At 38.8% G+C, this 19,551-nt stretch overlaps 1 protein-coding gene across 14 annotated transcripts in view; it reads left to right on the top strand.

Moving 5' to 3' along the window:
* The window catches only part of DLG1 (discs large MAGUK scaffold protein 1), a 302,234-nt gene that overhangs the window by 74,238 nt on the left and 208,445 nt on the right, over positions 1-19,551 (top strand). For 13 of the 14 annotated variants that reach the window (XM_067542838.1, XM_067542842.1, XM_067542840.1 and 10 more), the window contains exon 4: positions 10,794-10,958. In XM_067542838.1, the coding sequence (XP_067398939.1) occupies positions 10,794-10,958 (165 nt within the window). Of the gene's footprint in view, positions 1-10,793; positions 10,959-19,551 lie in introns of those variants that run through there. The other variant, XM_067542851.1, reaches the window with a different exon arrangement.

The raw sequence follows: 19,551 nt of genomic DNA on the forward strand, positions 1-19,551 counted from the left end.
TTAGCTTTAACTTTAATAAGTTGTATCTGGTATGGTATCTGTTTGTAGCAGAGGTCTAATATGTTGTTCTGGTGTCTGGATTGATTCTTGGCCTTGCTCTTATGTTGTGGAAATGCAGACTATTACATCTGCAGTTTCAAGGTCTCTAAATACCAGTTGAGGGTCATGGTTGCCCCCTGGTGGGAGACTGGGAAAAAAGTATATTTAAGTAATTTTATACAGAACATTGTGGGACCTTGCTGTGGGGAGCCTGTAGTAATGTTGCTGCCGGTATCTGTCCTTAGAACCTTTGCAGAAATAGGAAGAGCTAGGAAGCCTTTTTTAAAAACGTCTAATTTAGAACGTAATCACTTGTAGAACTTTTATGATTTTTGTAAAGCTATTTGGATAGCTAATATTTATTTAAACTGAAATGCATCTGACAGAAAAATGAGAATATTTTCTGTGTAAAAAAAACTCTGAGCAGTGCCACATCATCAGTACCACAAACATCAGTCTTTTTATTCCATTTTAAAGGCACAGATCATTACTACTACTAATGCAGCCCTTATGTTCTTCGTATTGCAGCTATTCAAATCTCAAATGCACTGAATATTTATTGAAGTGATTGATGCAGAGATAATGCAGAACTAATGTAATTTGTAAATCTTAATTTGTGAATATTGTGAAACGTTAAAAAGGTAAAACTTTAATAAATGATGTGATTTCTTTTATAAATGTAAAAAAAAATCTTCAAACACGTACCACTTTGAATACTAGGTTATCAAAAAAGCTGAAGAATTAATGTTTAAATGACAGTATATTCAATAGCTGCATCTATGGTACAGTAAGGGAGAACAAGCTGTTCATTCCCACACATGTAGTGCCAACTGAGCTCATGCAGACAGTTGTATTAACTGAAAAGTTTGCCATTGTGTGGTTTGCCATTGTCCCAGCCATATATCCAAATGATTATAAGAAAATTCATGGTTCTGTGACTGGTCCATATACAATTTGATAGTTATTTGCACTAGATAAAATTCTGGAACAAATAGAATTTGTCACATACAAGTTTTTTTGTTGATGCCTTTTCAATTTTTTGTATTTACATTTTTATATCTTTTGAAACTGGCATAATAAAATCTCTGCATTTCAATGAAATATGCGTTCTTTTCATGCATATTTTGAAATTTTACATAAGTAAAAACTATTCTGCAACCACAAGAGGCTACCTCCCTTACCTGAACTGGTCAGATGCCTTATGTTCTTCTTCGAGTCCTTGCTAATGTCCATTCCACTATAGGTGAGTGCGTGCCTCCGTGCATGGGTCCCGGAACTTTTTTCCCTTTAACAAATCCTGTAGGGCCAGCTCCGGAGCCCCCTGGAACCTTGCGCACATGCCATGGTATATGAGGCACTGCCGGCCCTACGTCCCCTCAGTCCATGATGGTTGCTGGAGCTAGCCTTGCTCTCAGCAAGTACTATTCCCCTTCTTTGAACTTATTTGTTATTCTAAGTAGTTAAGTAGTTAAGTGTTGTTAAAAAGAGTAGTTAGAGATAAGGCAAGTCCCTGCGGGGACTTAGAGCAGCTGGGTTATGCCCTGGTCGCTGGGATTCAAGCCATGTGCCTCCTGCGGGTTCCCGCTCAGCGATCCCCATGACTGCTGTCTTAAGTGCTTGGGGGAAGCGCACAGAAAGGTCAAGTACAAGATCTTCAGGGCTTTTAAACCGAGGACTCAGAAGGACCGAGAGATCCGGTTGAAAGCCCTGTTTATGGAGGCAGTGCTCTGCCCAGCATCTGAGCTGGCCTGCTCCAGCTCAGCACCGAGCATGACCTTGGTGAAGCAGGCCCTGCCGGCACTGGCCTCGACTCGGCACCATGCAACACTGCCAGCACCGAGGAGGAAGAAGTAGCACGCGGAGTGCAGACACTCCCCTGCGCCGTCGGTACGGGCAGGGTCGAGCACAAAGATGCACTGGACCCGGCTCGTTGAGTCTTCTCCCGTGCCTGCATCTCCGGTCAGGGAGCCTCCCCCGACTCCTGGGAGTGGGAGAGTGCCCTTGTCGACACTGGAGGCTTTTCAGGCGGCAAGAGCCTTGTTGGCCTTGCCTATGCCACCTCCACCCCCTCCGAGGAAGAAGGGGCCAGTGTCACGGGGGAAACCCGTGTTGGGTCCCCCTGAAGGGCGATGGAGATCCCCGATATGGGGAGGAAGATCTCCCACCAGACTGCCACCGGGGGTAGAGCAGTAGAGCAGTCGCTCCAGGTTGGTGTTGTCGAGCTGGCCTGCTTTGACTCAGGACGTGGAGTCTCCCTCCTGGTGCCGACGTTGATACCCGGCACCCAAGGCAGCGCAGGCCAGTAGGCGGCACCACTCGATGTCTGCCAGGCGGCTCGGACAGCTCTCGTCCCAGTTCCCCGGCAGCGAGGAGTTCGCCCGTGCCCACACGGCGCAGAACCCGGTTGCTGTCGGAGAACCTGGCACTGAGGAGTTCGCCCGCATCGAGGTGGCGCAGAGTCCGGTTGCCATCGGAGGACCCAGCATGGTGCAGTCCGTGACGCGGAACCCGGTTGCCGGAGTCCAGCTTGGCACCGAGGAGCTCAGAGTGGCACCGACCTCGGCCACTGAAAGGGTCTGCAGGGCTGCATGGCAAGCGGTACTGGAAGTCATCAATACCGAGATGACTCTCTGGTACCTCTAGCTCTTTAGAGCGCACCTCCGTTCATCGGCACCATTTACAGCGACGGAGGCACTCCTCGTCGTCCTGCAGGTTGGAGGCGTTGAGAGGACGGTCCCCAGGATGGAAGGATGCCTGGAACTGAGGACGTGCATGGCACCGCCGGTCCAGTGACTGGGGGTCTCCCTGGGGGGATAGCCGTTGGGAGAGCCGATGCCCCCACAAAGCGTCACAGCTTGTGGTGCAGTCAGCCCTGGGTTGGCCCCAGGGTCAATGGCCATAGCAATGGCCTTATTGGGCCCCATGGGGTATCCAGATGGGGCTGGGGCCCCAATCCATCCAATCATCAGGGGTGCAGTCCGTGCCTCCGGCACAGGAGAGGGCCCATAGACACCACTCCTCAGACGAGAATGTTGAGAGAATCTGCTCTCCTTTTTCAGCCTGCCCTGACCGTGGTATTTTCAGGTGTCTATCCTAGGCATGGACAGGTCACACCAACTGAGAACTGTCCAGATCATGCACCAGTTAAGAAATTTTACTCTGAATTATATGAACATCTGGATTTTTGTTAAGTGTGAATACTGTAAACTGTCTGAAGCAGCAGTATCTACCATCACTCCATACCATCCACATTTATACATTAAGGATATTTCTACTGGTTCAGTTGAGTTTAAATGTACTACAACTTCTTGTCCCAGACTTCATTGGCTCAAACAGGCATTATTCTTATACTTAAGGCTAGTGTTGGGAAACTATACTTTTATATGTTTTCCATATATGAATAATGCATATTGGAAAACATAATCCCAACTATATATATAAAATAATGGGGTCTCAATTAGGTGTTGTCACTCAAGAAAGAGATCTTGGAGTCATTGTGTCTAGTTCTTTGAAAACATCCACTCAGTGTGCAATGGCAGTCAAAAAAGCTAACAATGTTGGGAATAATTAGAAAAGGGTTAGATAAGACAAAAAATATATTGTTTCTTTATAAATCCATGGAATGCCCACATCTTGAATATTGCATGCAGATATGGTTGCCCCATGTCAAAAAAGATACATTGGAATTGGAAAAAGGTACAGAAAAGGGCAATTAAAATAATTAGGGGTATGGAACAGCTTCCATATGAGGAGAGATTAATAAAACTGGGACTTTTTAGTTTGGAAAAGAGATGAATGGGGGGGATATGATAAAAGTCTGTAAAATCATGAGTGGTGTGGAGAAAGTAAATAAGGAAGTATTATTTACTCCTTCTCATAATACAAAAACTAGGGAGCACCAAATGAAATTAATAAGCAGCAAGTATAAAACAAACAAAAGGAAATATTTCTTCACACAATGCTCGGTCAACCTGTGGAACTCCTTGCCAGAGGATATTTTGAAGGCCAAGACTACAAGAGGGTTCCAAAAAAAACTAGATGAGTTCGAGGATGGGTCCATCTGTGACTATTAGCCAGGATAGGCAGGGATTGCTGTTTGCCAGAGGCTGGGAATGGCTGACGGGATGGATCCTTTGATGATTACCTGTTCTGGTCATTCCCTCTGAAGCACCTGGCATTGGCCACTGTTGGAAGACAGGATACTGGGCTAAATGGACCATTGGTCTGACCCAGTATGACCATTCTTATGTTCTTATAACTCATTCAGTCATGTCTCTAAAATTTCAAAGACATATTTTCTTTTTATAATTATCTAAAACCAGAGCTATGATGCAATTCAAGCATGAAAACCTCAGCAGGGTGATTGGGGATGCCCCTTGTGTGCTGTCTTGAAAATAAGTGGGGAACATGTAACTTCTTGGAGGTAAGATATTTCATCTGTGTTGAAAGAGTACAGAAAAATTCATATTTTACAGAATCCCTGCAGATTCTTGATTTTAGGTGGTGTGCTATGATGTCAGGTGGGCTGCAATTAGTGGTGGAGGTGGTAGCATAAATATTTAGCTTTGGCTGACAAGAAGATTTAAGGCTTGTCTACATGGAGAGTACAGTTCTGCTGGTAAAATTCCTTGTGTAAACAAACCCTTAGAAAAAACAATTTGTGAACATTTAAACCGTATCGTAGGTAGTAACTTTTGTATTGATCATTTGAGTGTTTCTTTGTTTTCATTGCTTTCCTAATTTAATTTGTTCATCTAGTAAACTCTGTAGCCGTGTAATATTGTAATCTTTTTCATTATCACATGAAGGACAAGATATTGCTTGGTTGACTGTCGTGTGGCTGTGTAAAATGGAAATTCCAATATTTTCTGATGCTATTGGTAGTTCTTGGAAATTAATTTTCAAGTTAAAATTTGATCATTTAAAACTGGCGACTGTTCTGTAATGGATTTTAAAAAAGATAATTCTAATACAACTATTGTTGATTTTTTTAAGAAACTAGAGTATTTATTACTTGGACACTTAAAATTTATTTGAAAAATGTGTAGTCACATTTTCAGTGGAAATAGACCTTGCTTATAATAAAAATGTTTAATACTTTTTTGTGGGTTAGAAAGTTTTATTTTTCACATCAATTTATCATGATGGAGAGAAGAAATATTAGTCCTTACTAAGCTTCCTTTGTAATCAGAATGGATTTATTGAAATCATGATTTAAATTGCCAAGAGAAAATCATTGATTAAAATCAAGTTTCCTACTGATACTTCTTCACGTATTTCTTAAAAAATGGTGCAAATCTGATCACTAAAGCATGTTAATTTACAACTCCATACAGCATTTTACAACATCTAGCAGGGTATACTTTGTGTAATTTTTTAGATCACTTGATTTTTATTAATTTAGGAAATAGCACATAATACTCATTACCTGTGTCAAGCTGCAGATGCAGCAGCAGTACATTATGAATCGTAAGAACTAAAACACACACACACACACACACACAATATAGTACTTATATTTTATTAAACTACATCTTAAATGTTACATAAATGTTTCACATTTGCAATTGCAGCAGTCTCCTGAGTTGCCAGCTGACGGCTGTCCTTAAACTCTTTTTTTTTTAATTTTCAAATTTTATTAACTCGAACAGACAAGTCATCACAACACTAAATGTACGCTGTACTTAAAACTTCTACAACTAGCTTCCCGCTCTCACTGTCATTTTTATTCATAGACTGAAACAGAAATACGAGTTTTCCTGCTTTTTCAACTCCCAGTCGATTTCTTAGCTTTGAGTGAATAATACCAAACGATGAAAATATTCTCTCTGTGCCTGCAGAGGAAGCTACTGCTGTGAAAAGTTGACTTAGCAACTGAAGGAACTCTGTTTCAAGGTGCCTGGCTAATGATTTCCACCAATTCAGGGGAGTGACTTTGTTCAAACCTCATCAGTAAACATGTACTGTTTAAATAGTTCCGCTCCAGGCCTGAAATTTATTATGACTGACATAACTGAGGAGTGATTTTGAGATGCCCATGCCATGGCAGCAGCATCATCTTCTTCAGAAGTTGGACATCTACCTTTATATCTGGGGTCGAGAATGTAGCAAGAAAATGAGGTGGAGTTTATGCTGATCCATTCGCTTCTTTATTGCCTACAGTTTAACTTTCTGGTGAGGTATTGCTTTCTTCAGTGTCTCTTGAAGTGCCTTCCAAATTTCAACAGCATCAGCAATGCAGCAACAATTTCTCTGAAGTTTGTTTAAGACTTTGGATATAGACTTCAGTATACTGAGCATATCCTCTACATTCCTCTTTAATCCAATGTTAGATACTTTGGATGAGATACTTCCATCTATTTCAGTGTTTCTCAACCTGGGGGTTTAGAGGGGTCGCAAGTGCAGAGCTGGTATTGGGGGTGGCAAGAAAGGCAATTGCCTGGAGCCACAGGGGTGCCATGAAACTAAGTTACATGCCTCAGCCCCATGGGGGTGGGACTCAGGCTTCAGGGGTACAGTAGTTTGGAAAGGTTAAGAACCACTGATCTATTTTATCACGGTTTTCTTCACAAAGTTTTATGAGAATAGGCCAGTTCTTAATAAACTGTTCAAAACATCAACCACAGAATTCCATCGAACATCTTGAGGGAGAATTAGTTTGGATCCTCCTGCTCTCTTCAGAGAAGCTGAAGCAAAATGGTTGTTATGGCAGTATTTTTCTACTTCAACATTTTCATTTATTCCTGGAGAAGACGTACTTCAGTCTGGCTAAAAGATGCTTTAAATGGGCACTACAGCCATAAGTTATGAAGGAGCATCCTTCCGTTTCTTCTAAGTATCTTCTCATCTTTGCCGCGTTTGCAGCATTGTCTGGGTCAAAACTGTGCACGTGACAGTTGAATTTTTGTTCACCGTTTATTACAGCTTTCACTGCCACTTCTTTTAAATATTCTGTTGTGTGGGCATTTCCCGATGTATCTATTGTTTCTGAAAGATATGCAACCACATCTTCTATTGTCACATAGGTACGTATTACTGGATCATTGTGTACATTGCTTCACCCATCAAGCCTTAAACTGGCAACTTTCCCCTCAGTATTTCTTGCACACTGTTCAAGTTCCTTCTCATATACTGTATCTAGCAACCTTCCAGCAATGTCTGCTCTACCAGGTGGAGTGTAGCCTGGACAGAAAGACTCAGCTGTGTCAATGAAGTGTTTGTTAACAATATGGAAAGGAGAATTTGTGGCATAAATGAACCGAGCAATCTTTTCATCTGTGGTTCTTGTTGGTATTTGCTGGTCCTTACTACAAACCCATCCATGGTGTGGGTTTTACTGGATGATTGAAACCTTTTGCTTGCTACTGATACTTTGTTGTGTAAAATACCTTTAGTTGCAGCACTGCTGCTAAAAGTATCAACGGATGACTCTGAAGTTGTTGCAGATAGACAATCACAGTCAGTCTCTTATGCTTAAATGGAATCCTGAAACAAAATTCAAAAATGATTTTGAATAGTCATTCTTCTCAGTTCTCCTCACTCTTATTCAGTTAATCATTTACATTTCTTTCAACAAGGATGCAGATCCAATTCCAAATTACCAAAAAAGCTAAGACTTTGGAATAAGCCCCATAGAACTCACTGTCACTTCTATTTTTTGAGAAAACAAATATAAGATGAGGTTCCCTTGGGAAAGCTGAGTTGTGCTGAAGTGAAATAGGGAATAGACTTATGGTATCACCATTATGGTCTGTGGCCCTGATGTTCCAAAATAAGGGCCACGTATTATGTAATATAAAATAAGAAAATGACACCTAGTGGCAACTGGCAACTCTAGATTTCTCTTCTTGCAGCGTTCTGTATTGTATACTTGGGTGATAGAGTCTAAACCTAGTTAACTAATTAAACAAGCCATAAGGATTAGCTAAACTAAACTTTTTTTTCTAGTAACATCAAACATAGCAAACAGCTTGTGAATTTACTTGTTAAATCACACTTATACTAAAAGGCATAGAGGGAGTCTTGAAGAATGATGCATTGCAAAGTGAATTATTTAAGTTACTAACCAGTTGATCCACATTGTTCTTCAGACATATCCACATCTTCATCCACATCATTTTCTCCCAATAAGCCGTTTTCATTATGATGTTTCATTCTTGCAACTAGGCCCTGCATCTTCTCCTTCCACTGCTTACACTTGACATGTTTTCCATTTTTACCCAGGGAAGGAATTTCTTCAAAATATTCCCAGATAGGGTCTCTCTTATGCCCAGAAGCCATGACAGATTTTCTGTGGCAAAAGTGTGGGGGACTATAGGAAGCTGTGTGAGTACTGAATAATGTCTTTCCGTTTTCTTTCCAGTACACTCCATTGTTCCTTTTTACTCTGCTCTGTCCTTTGTCTCTCTGTCTTTAAGACAGTGTCTTAACTAACTCCTCTGCCTTTCTTGGCCCAGCTTCATCACTACATAAGCACAGAACCACAACAATCCTATCCAGCCTGCGTCTTTCTTTGCACGTGTGACTTTAGTCTGCTGAGAAACAGAAACTGAAACAGAAAGTGAAAGCCCAGAACTTTCAAGAAGGAAGAGCTGGTAGTTAGGCTGGAGAGACTAGAGTAATTAATTCATTTTTATGAGACTGTAAGTGAAGGTTTAGCATGTTTGTGATGAGATTTAATTGTAATTGTTGTATTTTAAAAGAGAGAAATTTAGTATTTATTGATTTTAAAAAAATCTGATTTAAATTAAAAAAAAATCCATTCATTTCTATCCACCCTGGTTGTAATCAGGTAAAACAGATACACATATACGTTGTTGTAACAGTGTTAAGTGTTGCAAACTCAAAATGATTGTTAATTTGAAGTGCTTCTTATGGACACACTAAATCATGTTAGACAAATTTACTTAGTTTCTGCTTCAAGATATGGTATCCTCTGGGAATAGAATGGATGGGCTAGTTAAACAGCATAGGGCATTGGCTAAATGATAGAGATGAGAGTGGGGAAGTGCTTAGATTATTTTCTTTCCCACCGAGAGCCGTGTCTGCTGCAGGGATTCCAATCATTGATGATCAGTCACTAGGTTAGCCACACTGTTGCAAATCCCTAATTTGGAAAAAGTAATCCATTGTATAAACTGTGATTTGTACCAGTATATTTACAGTAGGGGTTTATATAGCTGCAGCTATAGTAGTGGTTGGTTACTGGTGGCTGAAATCTGGGCAAATTGCTAGTGGCTTATGAAAGTTCTCTGCTGGATCTGGAAATGGACTGGAAACAAATCAAAATTTGAATTGGGGAGTAATAATTAATGTTTCTGGAAAGAGGCCTGAGAAGCCACAACATTTTAGAATTTTGGAAAGAAGATTAAGTGTATATAATAGCAATATTATCTTTTGTAATAAAGTAAAAACAGGCAGTACTAATTTTTTATGCAGATATCTCATTAACAAGACTAGAAAATTAGGAAAATGGCAATTTTCTAGGACAAAAGAAACTCAAAGCACTTGAAAAGTAGGCTTTTTGTGGACTTACAGATCAGGAAACTGGAAATAAGGTTTTCATATTTAAGCCACGGGTTAGCATCCAGGCCAGGTAAGCAGTGACTAAAAGTTGTTACCATATGGTGCCTATGTGGGGAAATGAATTGGTGGATTGTCCATTTTCTAAAACCCATTGTTTCAATTAGGGCTAATTGTCATCTTTGTTAGCAGCCTTGGCAGAGAAACAAAGACTAAAGTGGGCAACTGAGAAAGTAATCATTCCATTGCAGTGCTGAGACATTTCAGTAGGGCAGAAGCTTGCGCTGGCATTGCCTATGCATATGCATTGCAGTACTAGTCTGTGAATATATAGGAATTATTTGTTCAGCTTTTCTTAATGCTTAATTCGCCTGAAAATTTTGACAACAAAAGTATACTTACTTGTTGCTAACGTGCAAATTGTATCTCCCAAACTTTTTGTAATTCAGTAATATTATTTAGTATCATAAATGTGTATGGTGCAAGTGGGTAACTGAAAGACAGTTTTCATGCACTGAAGAGTTTATTATCTAAAATAAGTGATTAAAACCTGGGAGAATGGGAGGACAAGTATAATGGCAACAGGATAATGTGTTTGCTGTGGTATATGCATATTATTGAGGGCTTAGAATATTTTTTGCAGTGCATGTGTGAATTTTTTTCTGTGATGGGAAGGCTAATGTTTGTAGTCTTCATGGAAGAAATGTATTTTGAGAAGATGAAGGCTAGAATAATTATCCTTCCAATGTAATCTAAAAATGTTTAACATTAAATGGACACCATGAATTTTAAATTACCCAGTTCTAAAAAGAAAGAATTAAAAGTAGTTTCAGTTATTGTCCTAATTTCTGAATTCCCCCATTGATTTTTGTGTTATAATCATTTTCCTATTTTAAAAATGTTTTTCTATTCTTTTTTGCTGTTTGAAGGATTCCACAGATAAAGGGGAAACTGACTTTATGCAAGGGAGATAGTTAAACTTATATGCAAATTGCTGTCAAATACACAAAATAACAAACTTGATCTTTGGTTATAGCAATTTTAGAGGTTGCTTGTAACTGTAGTAGATAAAACATTTATGCATAAATCTTAAATTGATGGTATTACTTTAAATTTAAATATAAAGCATTCCTACTTTATCTACCCCAGTAACTTTCCTAAAAAATTTTTTTACTTTGTGTAAACATCTATATGGTGCTAATCTTTAAAATGAAATTGTGTATATTTTACAGAAATATCGCTATCAGGATGAAGATACACCTCCACAAGAGCATAGCTCTTCACACGTTACCAATGAAGTGACTGGTCCGGAGTTGGTTCATGTATTAGAGAAGAATCTATCGCAGATTGAGAATATACATGGATTTGTTTCCCACTCTCACATTTCACCAGTAAAGGTAGGGATTTTTTAATGTAAATTATTTTAATAGGTGTTTGAGACAATGAATTATTGCTTTAAGAAATGTCCTTTAAACTTAAGGTAATTTGGAAAATTGGTCTTGTTAGACAAACCTGATTTCTTTTTTTTAAAAAGAGATTACAAATTTGGTTATAAAGGTAACTATGCAGATGTAATATACTTAGACTTAAGGTGTTCAACGTAGTTCTACACAAAATTCTGAGTAAAAAATTATTAAAAACAAAACAATATTAGTAAGCACATGTTAAAAGATCAAGAGCTGGCAAACTGACAGATTTAAAAAAACAGTTGTCATTGGAAAATCATCATTGAATGGGAGTTTTTCTAGTGCAGTTCTGCAGGGATCAGTTTTAGGCCTGATGCTGTTCAGTGTTTTTCTCAGTGCTCTGGAAGTAAATATAAAATCATTGCTCAAAAAATGTGTGGATTGCACAAATTTGCCTCTGTCTTCACAAGAGAAGTTAGCTCCTAGGCTACTGCACTGGGCAGCACACTATGGGGAGAAGGAAGCAGCTCTCAGTGGTGAAAGAACAGGTTGAAAACTACTTAGAAAAGCTGGTCATGCACCAGTCCATGGGGCTGGGTGCAATGCATCCGAGGGTGCTGAGGGAGTTGGCTGATGTGATTGTAGAGCCATTGGCCATTAACTTTGAAAACTCTTGGCGATTGGGGGAAGTGTTGGACGACTGGAATAAGGCAAATATAGTGTTCGTTTTTAAATAGGGAAGGAGGAGGATCTGGGGAATTCCAGACCAGTCAGCCTCACCTCAGTCCCCAGAAAAATCATGGAGCCAGGTCCTCACTGAATCCATTTTGAAGCACTTGGAGAAGATGATGTTTATCAGGAGCAGTCAGCATGGATACACCAAGAGCAAATGATAGCCTTCTATGATGAGATAACTAACTGGCTCTGTGGATGTGGGGAAATCAGTGGACGTGATATACGTTGACTTTAGCAAAGCTTTTGATGGAGTCTCCCACACCATATTCTTATCAACAAGTTAAAGAAGTATGGGTTGGATGAATGGACTATAAAATGGATAGAAAGCTGGTTAGATCATTGGGCTCAATAGGTAGTGATCAAACGGCTCGATGTCTATTTGGCAGCCGCTAACAAGCAGAGTGCCTCAGGGGTCGATCCTGGGGCCAATTTTGTTCAACTTCTTCATTAATGATCTGGAAGATGGGGTGGATTGCACCCTCAACAAGTTTACAGGTGACACTATGCTGGGGGAGTGGTAGAAACCCAGGAGAGTAGGGATATAGGATACAGAGGGACCTAGATAAATTGGAGAATTGGACCAAAATAAATCTGATGAGGTTAAAAAAGGACAAGTGCAGAGCCCTGCACTTAGAATGGAAGAATCCCATGCACAGCTACAGATTGGGGACCGATTGGGTAGGCAGCAGTTCTGCAGAAAAGGACCTGGGGGTTAAAGTAGACAAGAAGCTGGATGAGAGTCAACAGTGTGCCCTGGTTGCCAAGAAGGCTAACAGCATATTGGGCTGCATTAAGAGGAGCATTGCCAGCAGATAGAGCGAAGTGATTATTTCCCTCTATTCGGCACTGGTAAGGCCACATCTGGAGTATTGCATACAATTTTGAGCTCCCCATTACAGAATGGATGTGGACAAATTGGACAGTCCAGCGAGGACAATGAAAATGATTAGGGGACTGGAGCAAGTGACATACGAGGAGAGGCTTAGGAAACTGGGCTTGTTTAGTCTGCAGAAGAGAAGAGGTAGGTGGGATTTGAGATAGCATCCTTCAACTACTAGAAGGGGGTTCCAAAGAGGACAGAGCTAGGCTATTCTCAGTGGTGGCAGATGACAGAACAAGGAGCAATGGTCTCAAATTGCAGTGGGGTAGGTCTAGGTTGGGTATTAGGAAACAAATTTTCCCTAAGAGTGTGGTGAAGAACTAGAATGGGTTACCTAGGGAGGTGGTGGAATCTCCATCTTTAGAGGTTTTTTAGGCCTGGCTTGACAAAATGCGCTGACTGGGGTGATTTAGTTGGAGTTGGTCCTGCTTTGAGCAGGGGCTTGGACTGGTTGGCCTCCTGAGGTCCCTTCGAACCCTAATCTTCTATGGTTCTAAGATTGACAGCCAGGTTTATAATGTGGCGGAGAGGGCAATAACACTGAATGATCTGGATCACTTGGTAAACAGGGCCCTCTCAAACAAAATGTATTTTAATCTAGCCAAATGCAAAGTCATACACCTACAAACAGGGAATGCAGGCTGTGCCTACAGAATGGGGGACTATCATGGAAACTCGTGACCTGAAAAGGATTTAGAAGTCATAATGGATTAAAAAAAACTGAAAATGAGCTCCTGTCGTGGTGCTGTGGCAAAAAGGACTAATATGCAATCCTTGCATATGAATCGGGAGTAGTCAGTAGGAATAAGGAGGTAATTTTACCTTTTGTGTATGGCATTGGTAAGACTGGTACCATAATACTGTGTAGTTCACGTGTCCACATTTCTAAAAGGATGTTGCAAAACTGGTGGAGTGAAGGAGCATACAAATGATTCAAGCGCTGGAAAAAATGCCTTATGAGAGATTTAAATTGCTCAGTTTGTTTAGATTATGATTCTATGATTCTATACAACTCTCATCCTTTAGGCTATATTAATGTCATTTTTGAAGGAAACGAGAGTGCATTTCCAGAGCATATAGGAACATTGAGTGTTAGCTTCACTTTCATTCTTCAGAGCTAATGGCATTTCCAACTCATGTTTATAGATATAGACACATAGGACTATGCTTGCAATGCAGTGTTCAGGGAATTACATGTAATTTTCACACAGGAATGTATTATGAATCCAGTTTTGTGTGTTCCTCATTTTAAAAAAAAAAGTCTAGAAGCCAGCAAAGAAGATGGTAGCTTAACTCAGTTCTCTGTAATAAAGGAGGAATAAATTAAAGCAATTGAAGATAAAAAGAACCAAGCCAACCTGAATCCATAGGTCTGTGCAGTAATTATGAATAATGATCGATGGAGCCAGTTTTGAAAAGGAAAATGTCTGAAGAAAACTGGCAGATCACAGTCCCATAGAGTTGCTCCTGGGCCAGAAAATACAACAACAGAATTTAGTGCCATCAGAACATATTAAAAATGACTCTGAATTTGTAGATGTTGAACTGGACCCTCATTATCCTGTAGAGATAATGGGTGAGTGCAACAAGATTTTTTTTAAAGAAGATAAATTAAAATTGTACTATTATGTTGTGGGGTAGGAAGTGAGGTAGCATCCATTTTGGAAAGGTCAGACAAATGGGAAATGTGGTGGCAGCCATCTTGAGAGAGATGTAACAAACAAGGAATAAATTCTAGAAGATACAAATGTCTGGGAAAGGAAAGAAATCCTCCAGTACAAAGATCTGTACACCCCAAAAAACAGACAATCATGAAAGAGAGAATTGCCTCCTCCGGTAAATGAACTATGAAGGTGGGTGGAGAAGCATCAGCCAATAACGCAGACCTTAAGGACCTGCAGTTAGAAATCAAAAAGATGAACAAAGAGATGAGGGAAGAGTTCCAGACTTATAATAAAGATATAAAAAATGAAATTAATGAGATTAATAGAAAAATATCAGAGGTGGAGACAGGCAATTGGACAGTATTACTAATCTAGATGAAAAGAAATTGAATTAAAGATGGAGGACATGGAAGATAGAGAACGTAGGAATAATATAAGGATTAAAGGTATTTCAGAGAAGATTGAAGGGAGAAGTCTACCGGATACTTTGGACAGTCTTTTACATGACATATTAAAACTGAGCAGTGAAGATTCATAGAGAGATGTTTCACAGATCTCTTTTAACCACTCAAGCCCCCCAGCAAGCTCCTGACCAAGAGAGATGATTGTGTCTCCACATTACTATTAAGACAAAGATAAAATACTGAGGGCAGTGAGGGAGAGAGCTGAACCACTGATCATTCTTAACCAGCCCATACAAATGTTCCCACATCTGGCTATCTCAGCCCTTAGAAAGCAAAGAGAACTATAATTTTAGAAAGAACAGTATGAGATACAAAGTGGGTTGTGGGGGCATATAACTTGTCCTTTAAATGGAAGGACAGATACGTCTATCTCAGATCTAAAAGAATGGAAACAAGTACTTATGGACGTGAGAATGTTCTTGAGCTCATTTTCCAAATCTGAATGGGATCAAAAGCATTGGTCCCATGGGTCACCAAGAAATCATTGGGAAGATCACAGGGAGATCAAAGAGAGCCAGAATAGCTTAAAAAGATGCACATCAAGATAACAGGGCATACATGAGTGCAGAAAAAATACTCCATATCCAGAAGAACAAGATTAGTATATGGGCTAAGAAATTACAATAAACAGTGGATATTATTTTTTTGTGGTTATAATGGCAAGGGGATATAGTTCAATGGAAGCGGGGCTGTAGGCCTCAGGATCATTTACTCTTTGGATATACAGTATACTTTATGGTATAATATTATAGTTAATTTAATATTGTGATTTTTATTGCAAACCAAGTTCATAACAAAATAACAGGAGAACCCTGATCTCCCCTGGTGAAGTAAACTTGACTTTAGCGTTATTACAAGCATTCCAAATTTTATATTAATTGAAGAAGGGTGGGTAGTCTGTGGTGGAAAATTTTAAGAGTAAGTGAACTCAAAGGTAGTATAATAATGTCATCATGACCAATATTATAGAGATTTTAAGATTAAATAAGGCGTGGTTCTTTAGAATACATTAAGAGAAAAAAAATAAGCAAAACAAACCCTCCTCTATCAGGGGACTAACATGCCCATGGAGGAAGTAAGGAGAGCCTGGACTAGAGGGCATCAGGTGACAATGGGGGATGCATAGAGAGGGCAGGAAACAGGACATAAGAGGGGAAAAAAATCAGACGTTAAACATATGTTTTAACATAAAATATTATATTTATAAAAAATGTTAGGGCTCAGAATTTAAAAATTTGTCTTAAGTCAGACTTGATCAGGGTACAGAAATATAGGTATTGGAAATAAAGAAAAGCAATATATGAGTTTTAAAATTACTGTGTGTATGGTGGGAACTCTGTCTAAAATATTTTGTCTGAAGAAGTGCAGATATAATGGAGACTTGACATATTGGGTGAGAGCAGATTTAGTAGTTATGGATGAGTTTTATTAATGTCATGACTATTAATGTTAATAGGATGGACAATCCAAGCAAAAGGAAAAGAGTATTCTACTCACTTGAAAAAATATGTTCCTAGTCTACATTTGAGGGAAAGTGAATACTTCTTGGGCACAACTATCATATATCTCTCCAGGGAAATCTAATAGGGGAAGGGTGGCAATACTCTGCTAAACACTTCCTCTTTATTGTTACAGCACAACTCCTACACAGAGGGTAGATATATTTAAATTAAGGGGTTCTTGACATGTAAATTTCTCACCCTAGCTAATGTATATGCTCAAAGTCAAGGGCAAGCTTCTTTTTTATCAGTTTTTTAGAGACTTAACAAGTTTTAGGGAATATTATTCCAGGGGGGTATTTTAAAAAGGTACTTAATCCCGTTTTGGATCTATTAAATATACATAGAGGGAGTCTAGGAGAAGTAAGTGCAGATTTATTGGATTGCTTAGAAAATTAGAAATTTCTGGGTGTCTGGCAGGAGATGAATCTGGATGTCAGGGACTATATGTATTCTGCTACTCATGGATCTTGTTCCAGGATGGATATGATTTTTTTTCCTAGGATCTTGGCTAATTTGGTCAAAAAAGCTAACCTGGAAGTTAAAACTTGGTCTGGTCATACCACTACATATGTTAGATTAAAAGATTGGGACTCAATATAAAAATAAGAGCCTGGTGTTTGAATAGAGCTTTATTGTATGATCCCTTTCAGAAATTCAAGAGCTGAGAAGTATTATATAGCTCTAAAGCAACTGTTGGTCCCTGTTTTAACTGAATTGCTTAATGGTATGTTGCAGGAGAATGAGATTACAGATTCATGGAAAGAGGCAAAATTGGTGGTCATTCCTAAAGAATGATAAGACCTTTCCAACTGTGCATCATACAAATCTGTAAGGTGCTAGCAAACAGACTGAGTGTCATCTTCCCCATATGTATTACCAGTGAGGGTTCCTTGCTGGCAGGGCAGGCATCTATCTGATAATATCAGAAGAACTCTGAATTTGATCTATAATGTTAATTCCAGCAATTCTTCCAGTGTGCTGCTTTCTTTGGATGTTGAGAGAGCCTTCAACTGGCTGGATTGGGAGTATCTTAGACAGGTTTTGGTGAAGTCAGTTTTCTGTGTGCATACTGGCTCTGTGTATTCATCTTCAGCCATCTGCTTTGGTTAATAGTCATCAATCCCCTCCTTTTAATTTGCCTAGGGTCTGAGACAGTATTGGCCCTTATTACCCCTGTTGTTTGCTTTGGCAGCAGAGACATTTGCAATAACAGTGAGAAACAGCCCTTTGGTAAAGGGTGTCAAATCACCTTCTAGATCTGAATACAAAATAGCTTTGTATGCTGGCAATGCCTTGTCATGTTTGCAGGATCCAGAAGACTTGTTAAAAATTATAGAACTCTTGACTTTGGAATTTGGGAAGGTAACTGTCATAAATCTGAAATTTTAGTAATTAATATTCCTAGAAGGGTCAAAACAAAACTGTTGTCAGTTACATAAATTTAAATAGATAAAGGAATCTTTGAAATATTTAAGAATAAATATTGTGGAGAAACTTAAAAAGAAAATAAGACTTGTAGGAATGGAACAAATATGAAATTTCTTGGCTAGATAGAGTATAACCTCAGTGAAAATGAACGTCATCCCAAAGTTGTTGTTTTTGTTTCAGTGCACTGATGTATCCTAACACAAAATTAGAAACATGGCAGGATGTGCTATTAAAATTAATATGGAAACATAAAAGACAGGGTGAATTCTAAAATTCTGTAAGCCTATGAAGTCATGTGGACTAGCTTTTTCTAATTTGGCTTATTATTGTCTCTCACAATTAAAAGATGTGGTCATTTGAGTTAACAGTACACTGTCCAAACATTGGGTAAAACTGAAACAAGACTGGAGTCCAAATATAACGATTTAGAGTAATTGTTCGATTACAAAGAAATGTAGATATTAACAATAAAAAGTCACCTATTCACCCAGGCCACTTTAGCAGCTTTGGGCAAATTTTTTAAATTGAGGTCACTGTGGCCCTCTCCTTTAGCAAATTTCATTAATCAGGAATGTATCCCTGGGAAATATCAAAGGGACTTAGTTGTGGGTAAGAGTTGAGATTACTCAGCTTGGACAGTTCTTGACTTGAACTCACACCAAGATATATGTAATAATGTAAGTAGCACAAAGATCCTGTATTTTCAATATTTACAAGTCAGACAATTTATTGACACCTCTGGATACAAGATGGCTCTATCTAGACCATTAACACATTTGAGGAGTTGATTCAGGAGTAAGTTGGAACAAAAGGTTTAATTTCCAAGAGAGAGACAATTTTCATTGAAAAAGTTGTTAAGAAAGCAACCCAGATAAAAAGATGGGGAAGGGAATTGGACAAAGAAATGTATCTGGATCCTTGGGTCTCTATATAAGAAAGGGGATATACATCTTCCGTTTGTGTAGGTAATAAATACATTTTTTATAAATTACTGTGTAAATGGCATTTGATTCCAGTTATGATCCATCATGTTTTTGCTTCTAGGGAGGTGCTCTGGAAAGGTTGTGTGGGAAGGGAAACATTCTTGCATATGTGATGTTTGTGTCCAGGAATTAGTTTGTTTTGGGAGAAAATTATTAGAGATTCATTTTATGACAAAATGCCAGCTTCCTAGAGATTCACTGACCCGTGTACTTAATGCTCCAGTAAAGGATATACATTTTAAATGGAATAGGAATTTTTTTATTGTTAGAAGACTTTGTATTGCACATTAGTGGAAAAATGTGACTTCTCTTTCTATGGAATTAGTGTAATAAAACTTGGGCTGTCCTTGTAATGGAAAAGCTGTCACATCAAATACGTACACAAGAGAAGGATAGGTATTTAAAAATGTGGTCAACCTTTTTAGCATACTTAGGGAAGGTGGAAGACTCCCTAGCCAGCAAGCCAGAGTCTTCTTTGAGTATTAACCTGAACCTAATTAAGTAAAATAAGGTATAATATAGTATGTTAATGTTTTATTGTAACTTTATAAAAAGTTTAAAAAGTCTATAATAATGTGTTCCTCTGTATTTTGGGAACATCAATGACTCACTAGCCTTAGAGTAAAACTTGCACATTTTTTAATCTGCAGTTCCCCAGTTGCATATCTCAGATAGAACCCTACATTTGAGAATAACAGTGTAAGCAAGAAAATAACTATAAATAACAGTAGCAAACATTCAGTACAAAGGTTACTAAATATAGTACTCCATAACATTTAGGAAATGTTAATCTCAAAATTATAATTTATCATAATTTGTACATGCTTTTAGTTTGGATTCCTGTGTGTTTATCTATTACATTGTTTGGTAATTCATCAATTTATCCTTTAAAAAGACAGATGAATATGATAAGAACTAGTCCTGGTTC

This window comes from Emydura macquarii, unplaced genomic scaffold (genome assembly GCF_026122565.2).
Source record: "Emydura macquarii macquarii isolate MOO-44397 ecotype Brisbane River unplaced genomic scaffold, CSIRO-AGI_Emac_v2 contig_729, whole genome shotgun sequence".
NCBI lineage: Eukaryota > Metazoa > Chordata > Testudines > Chelidae > Emydura > Emydura macquarii.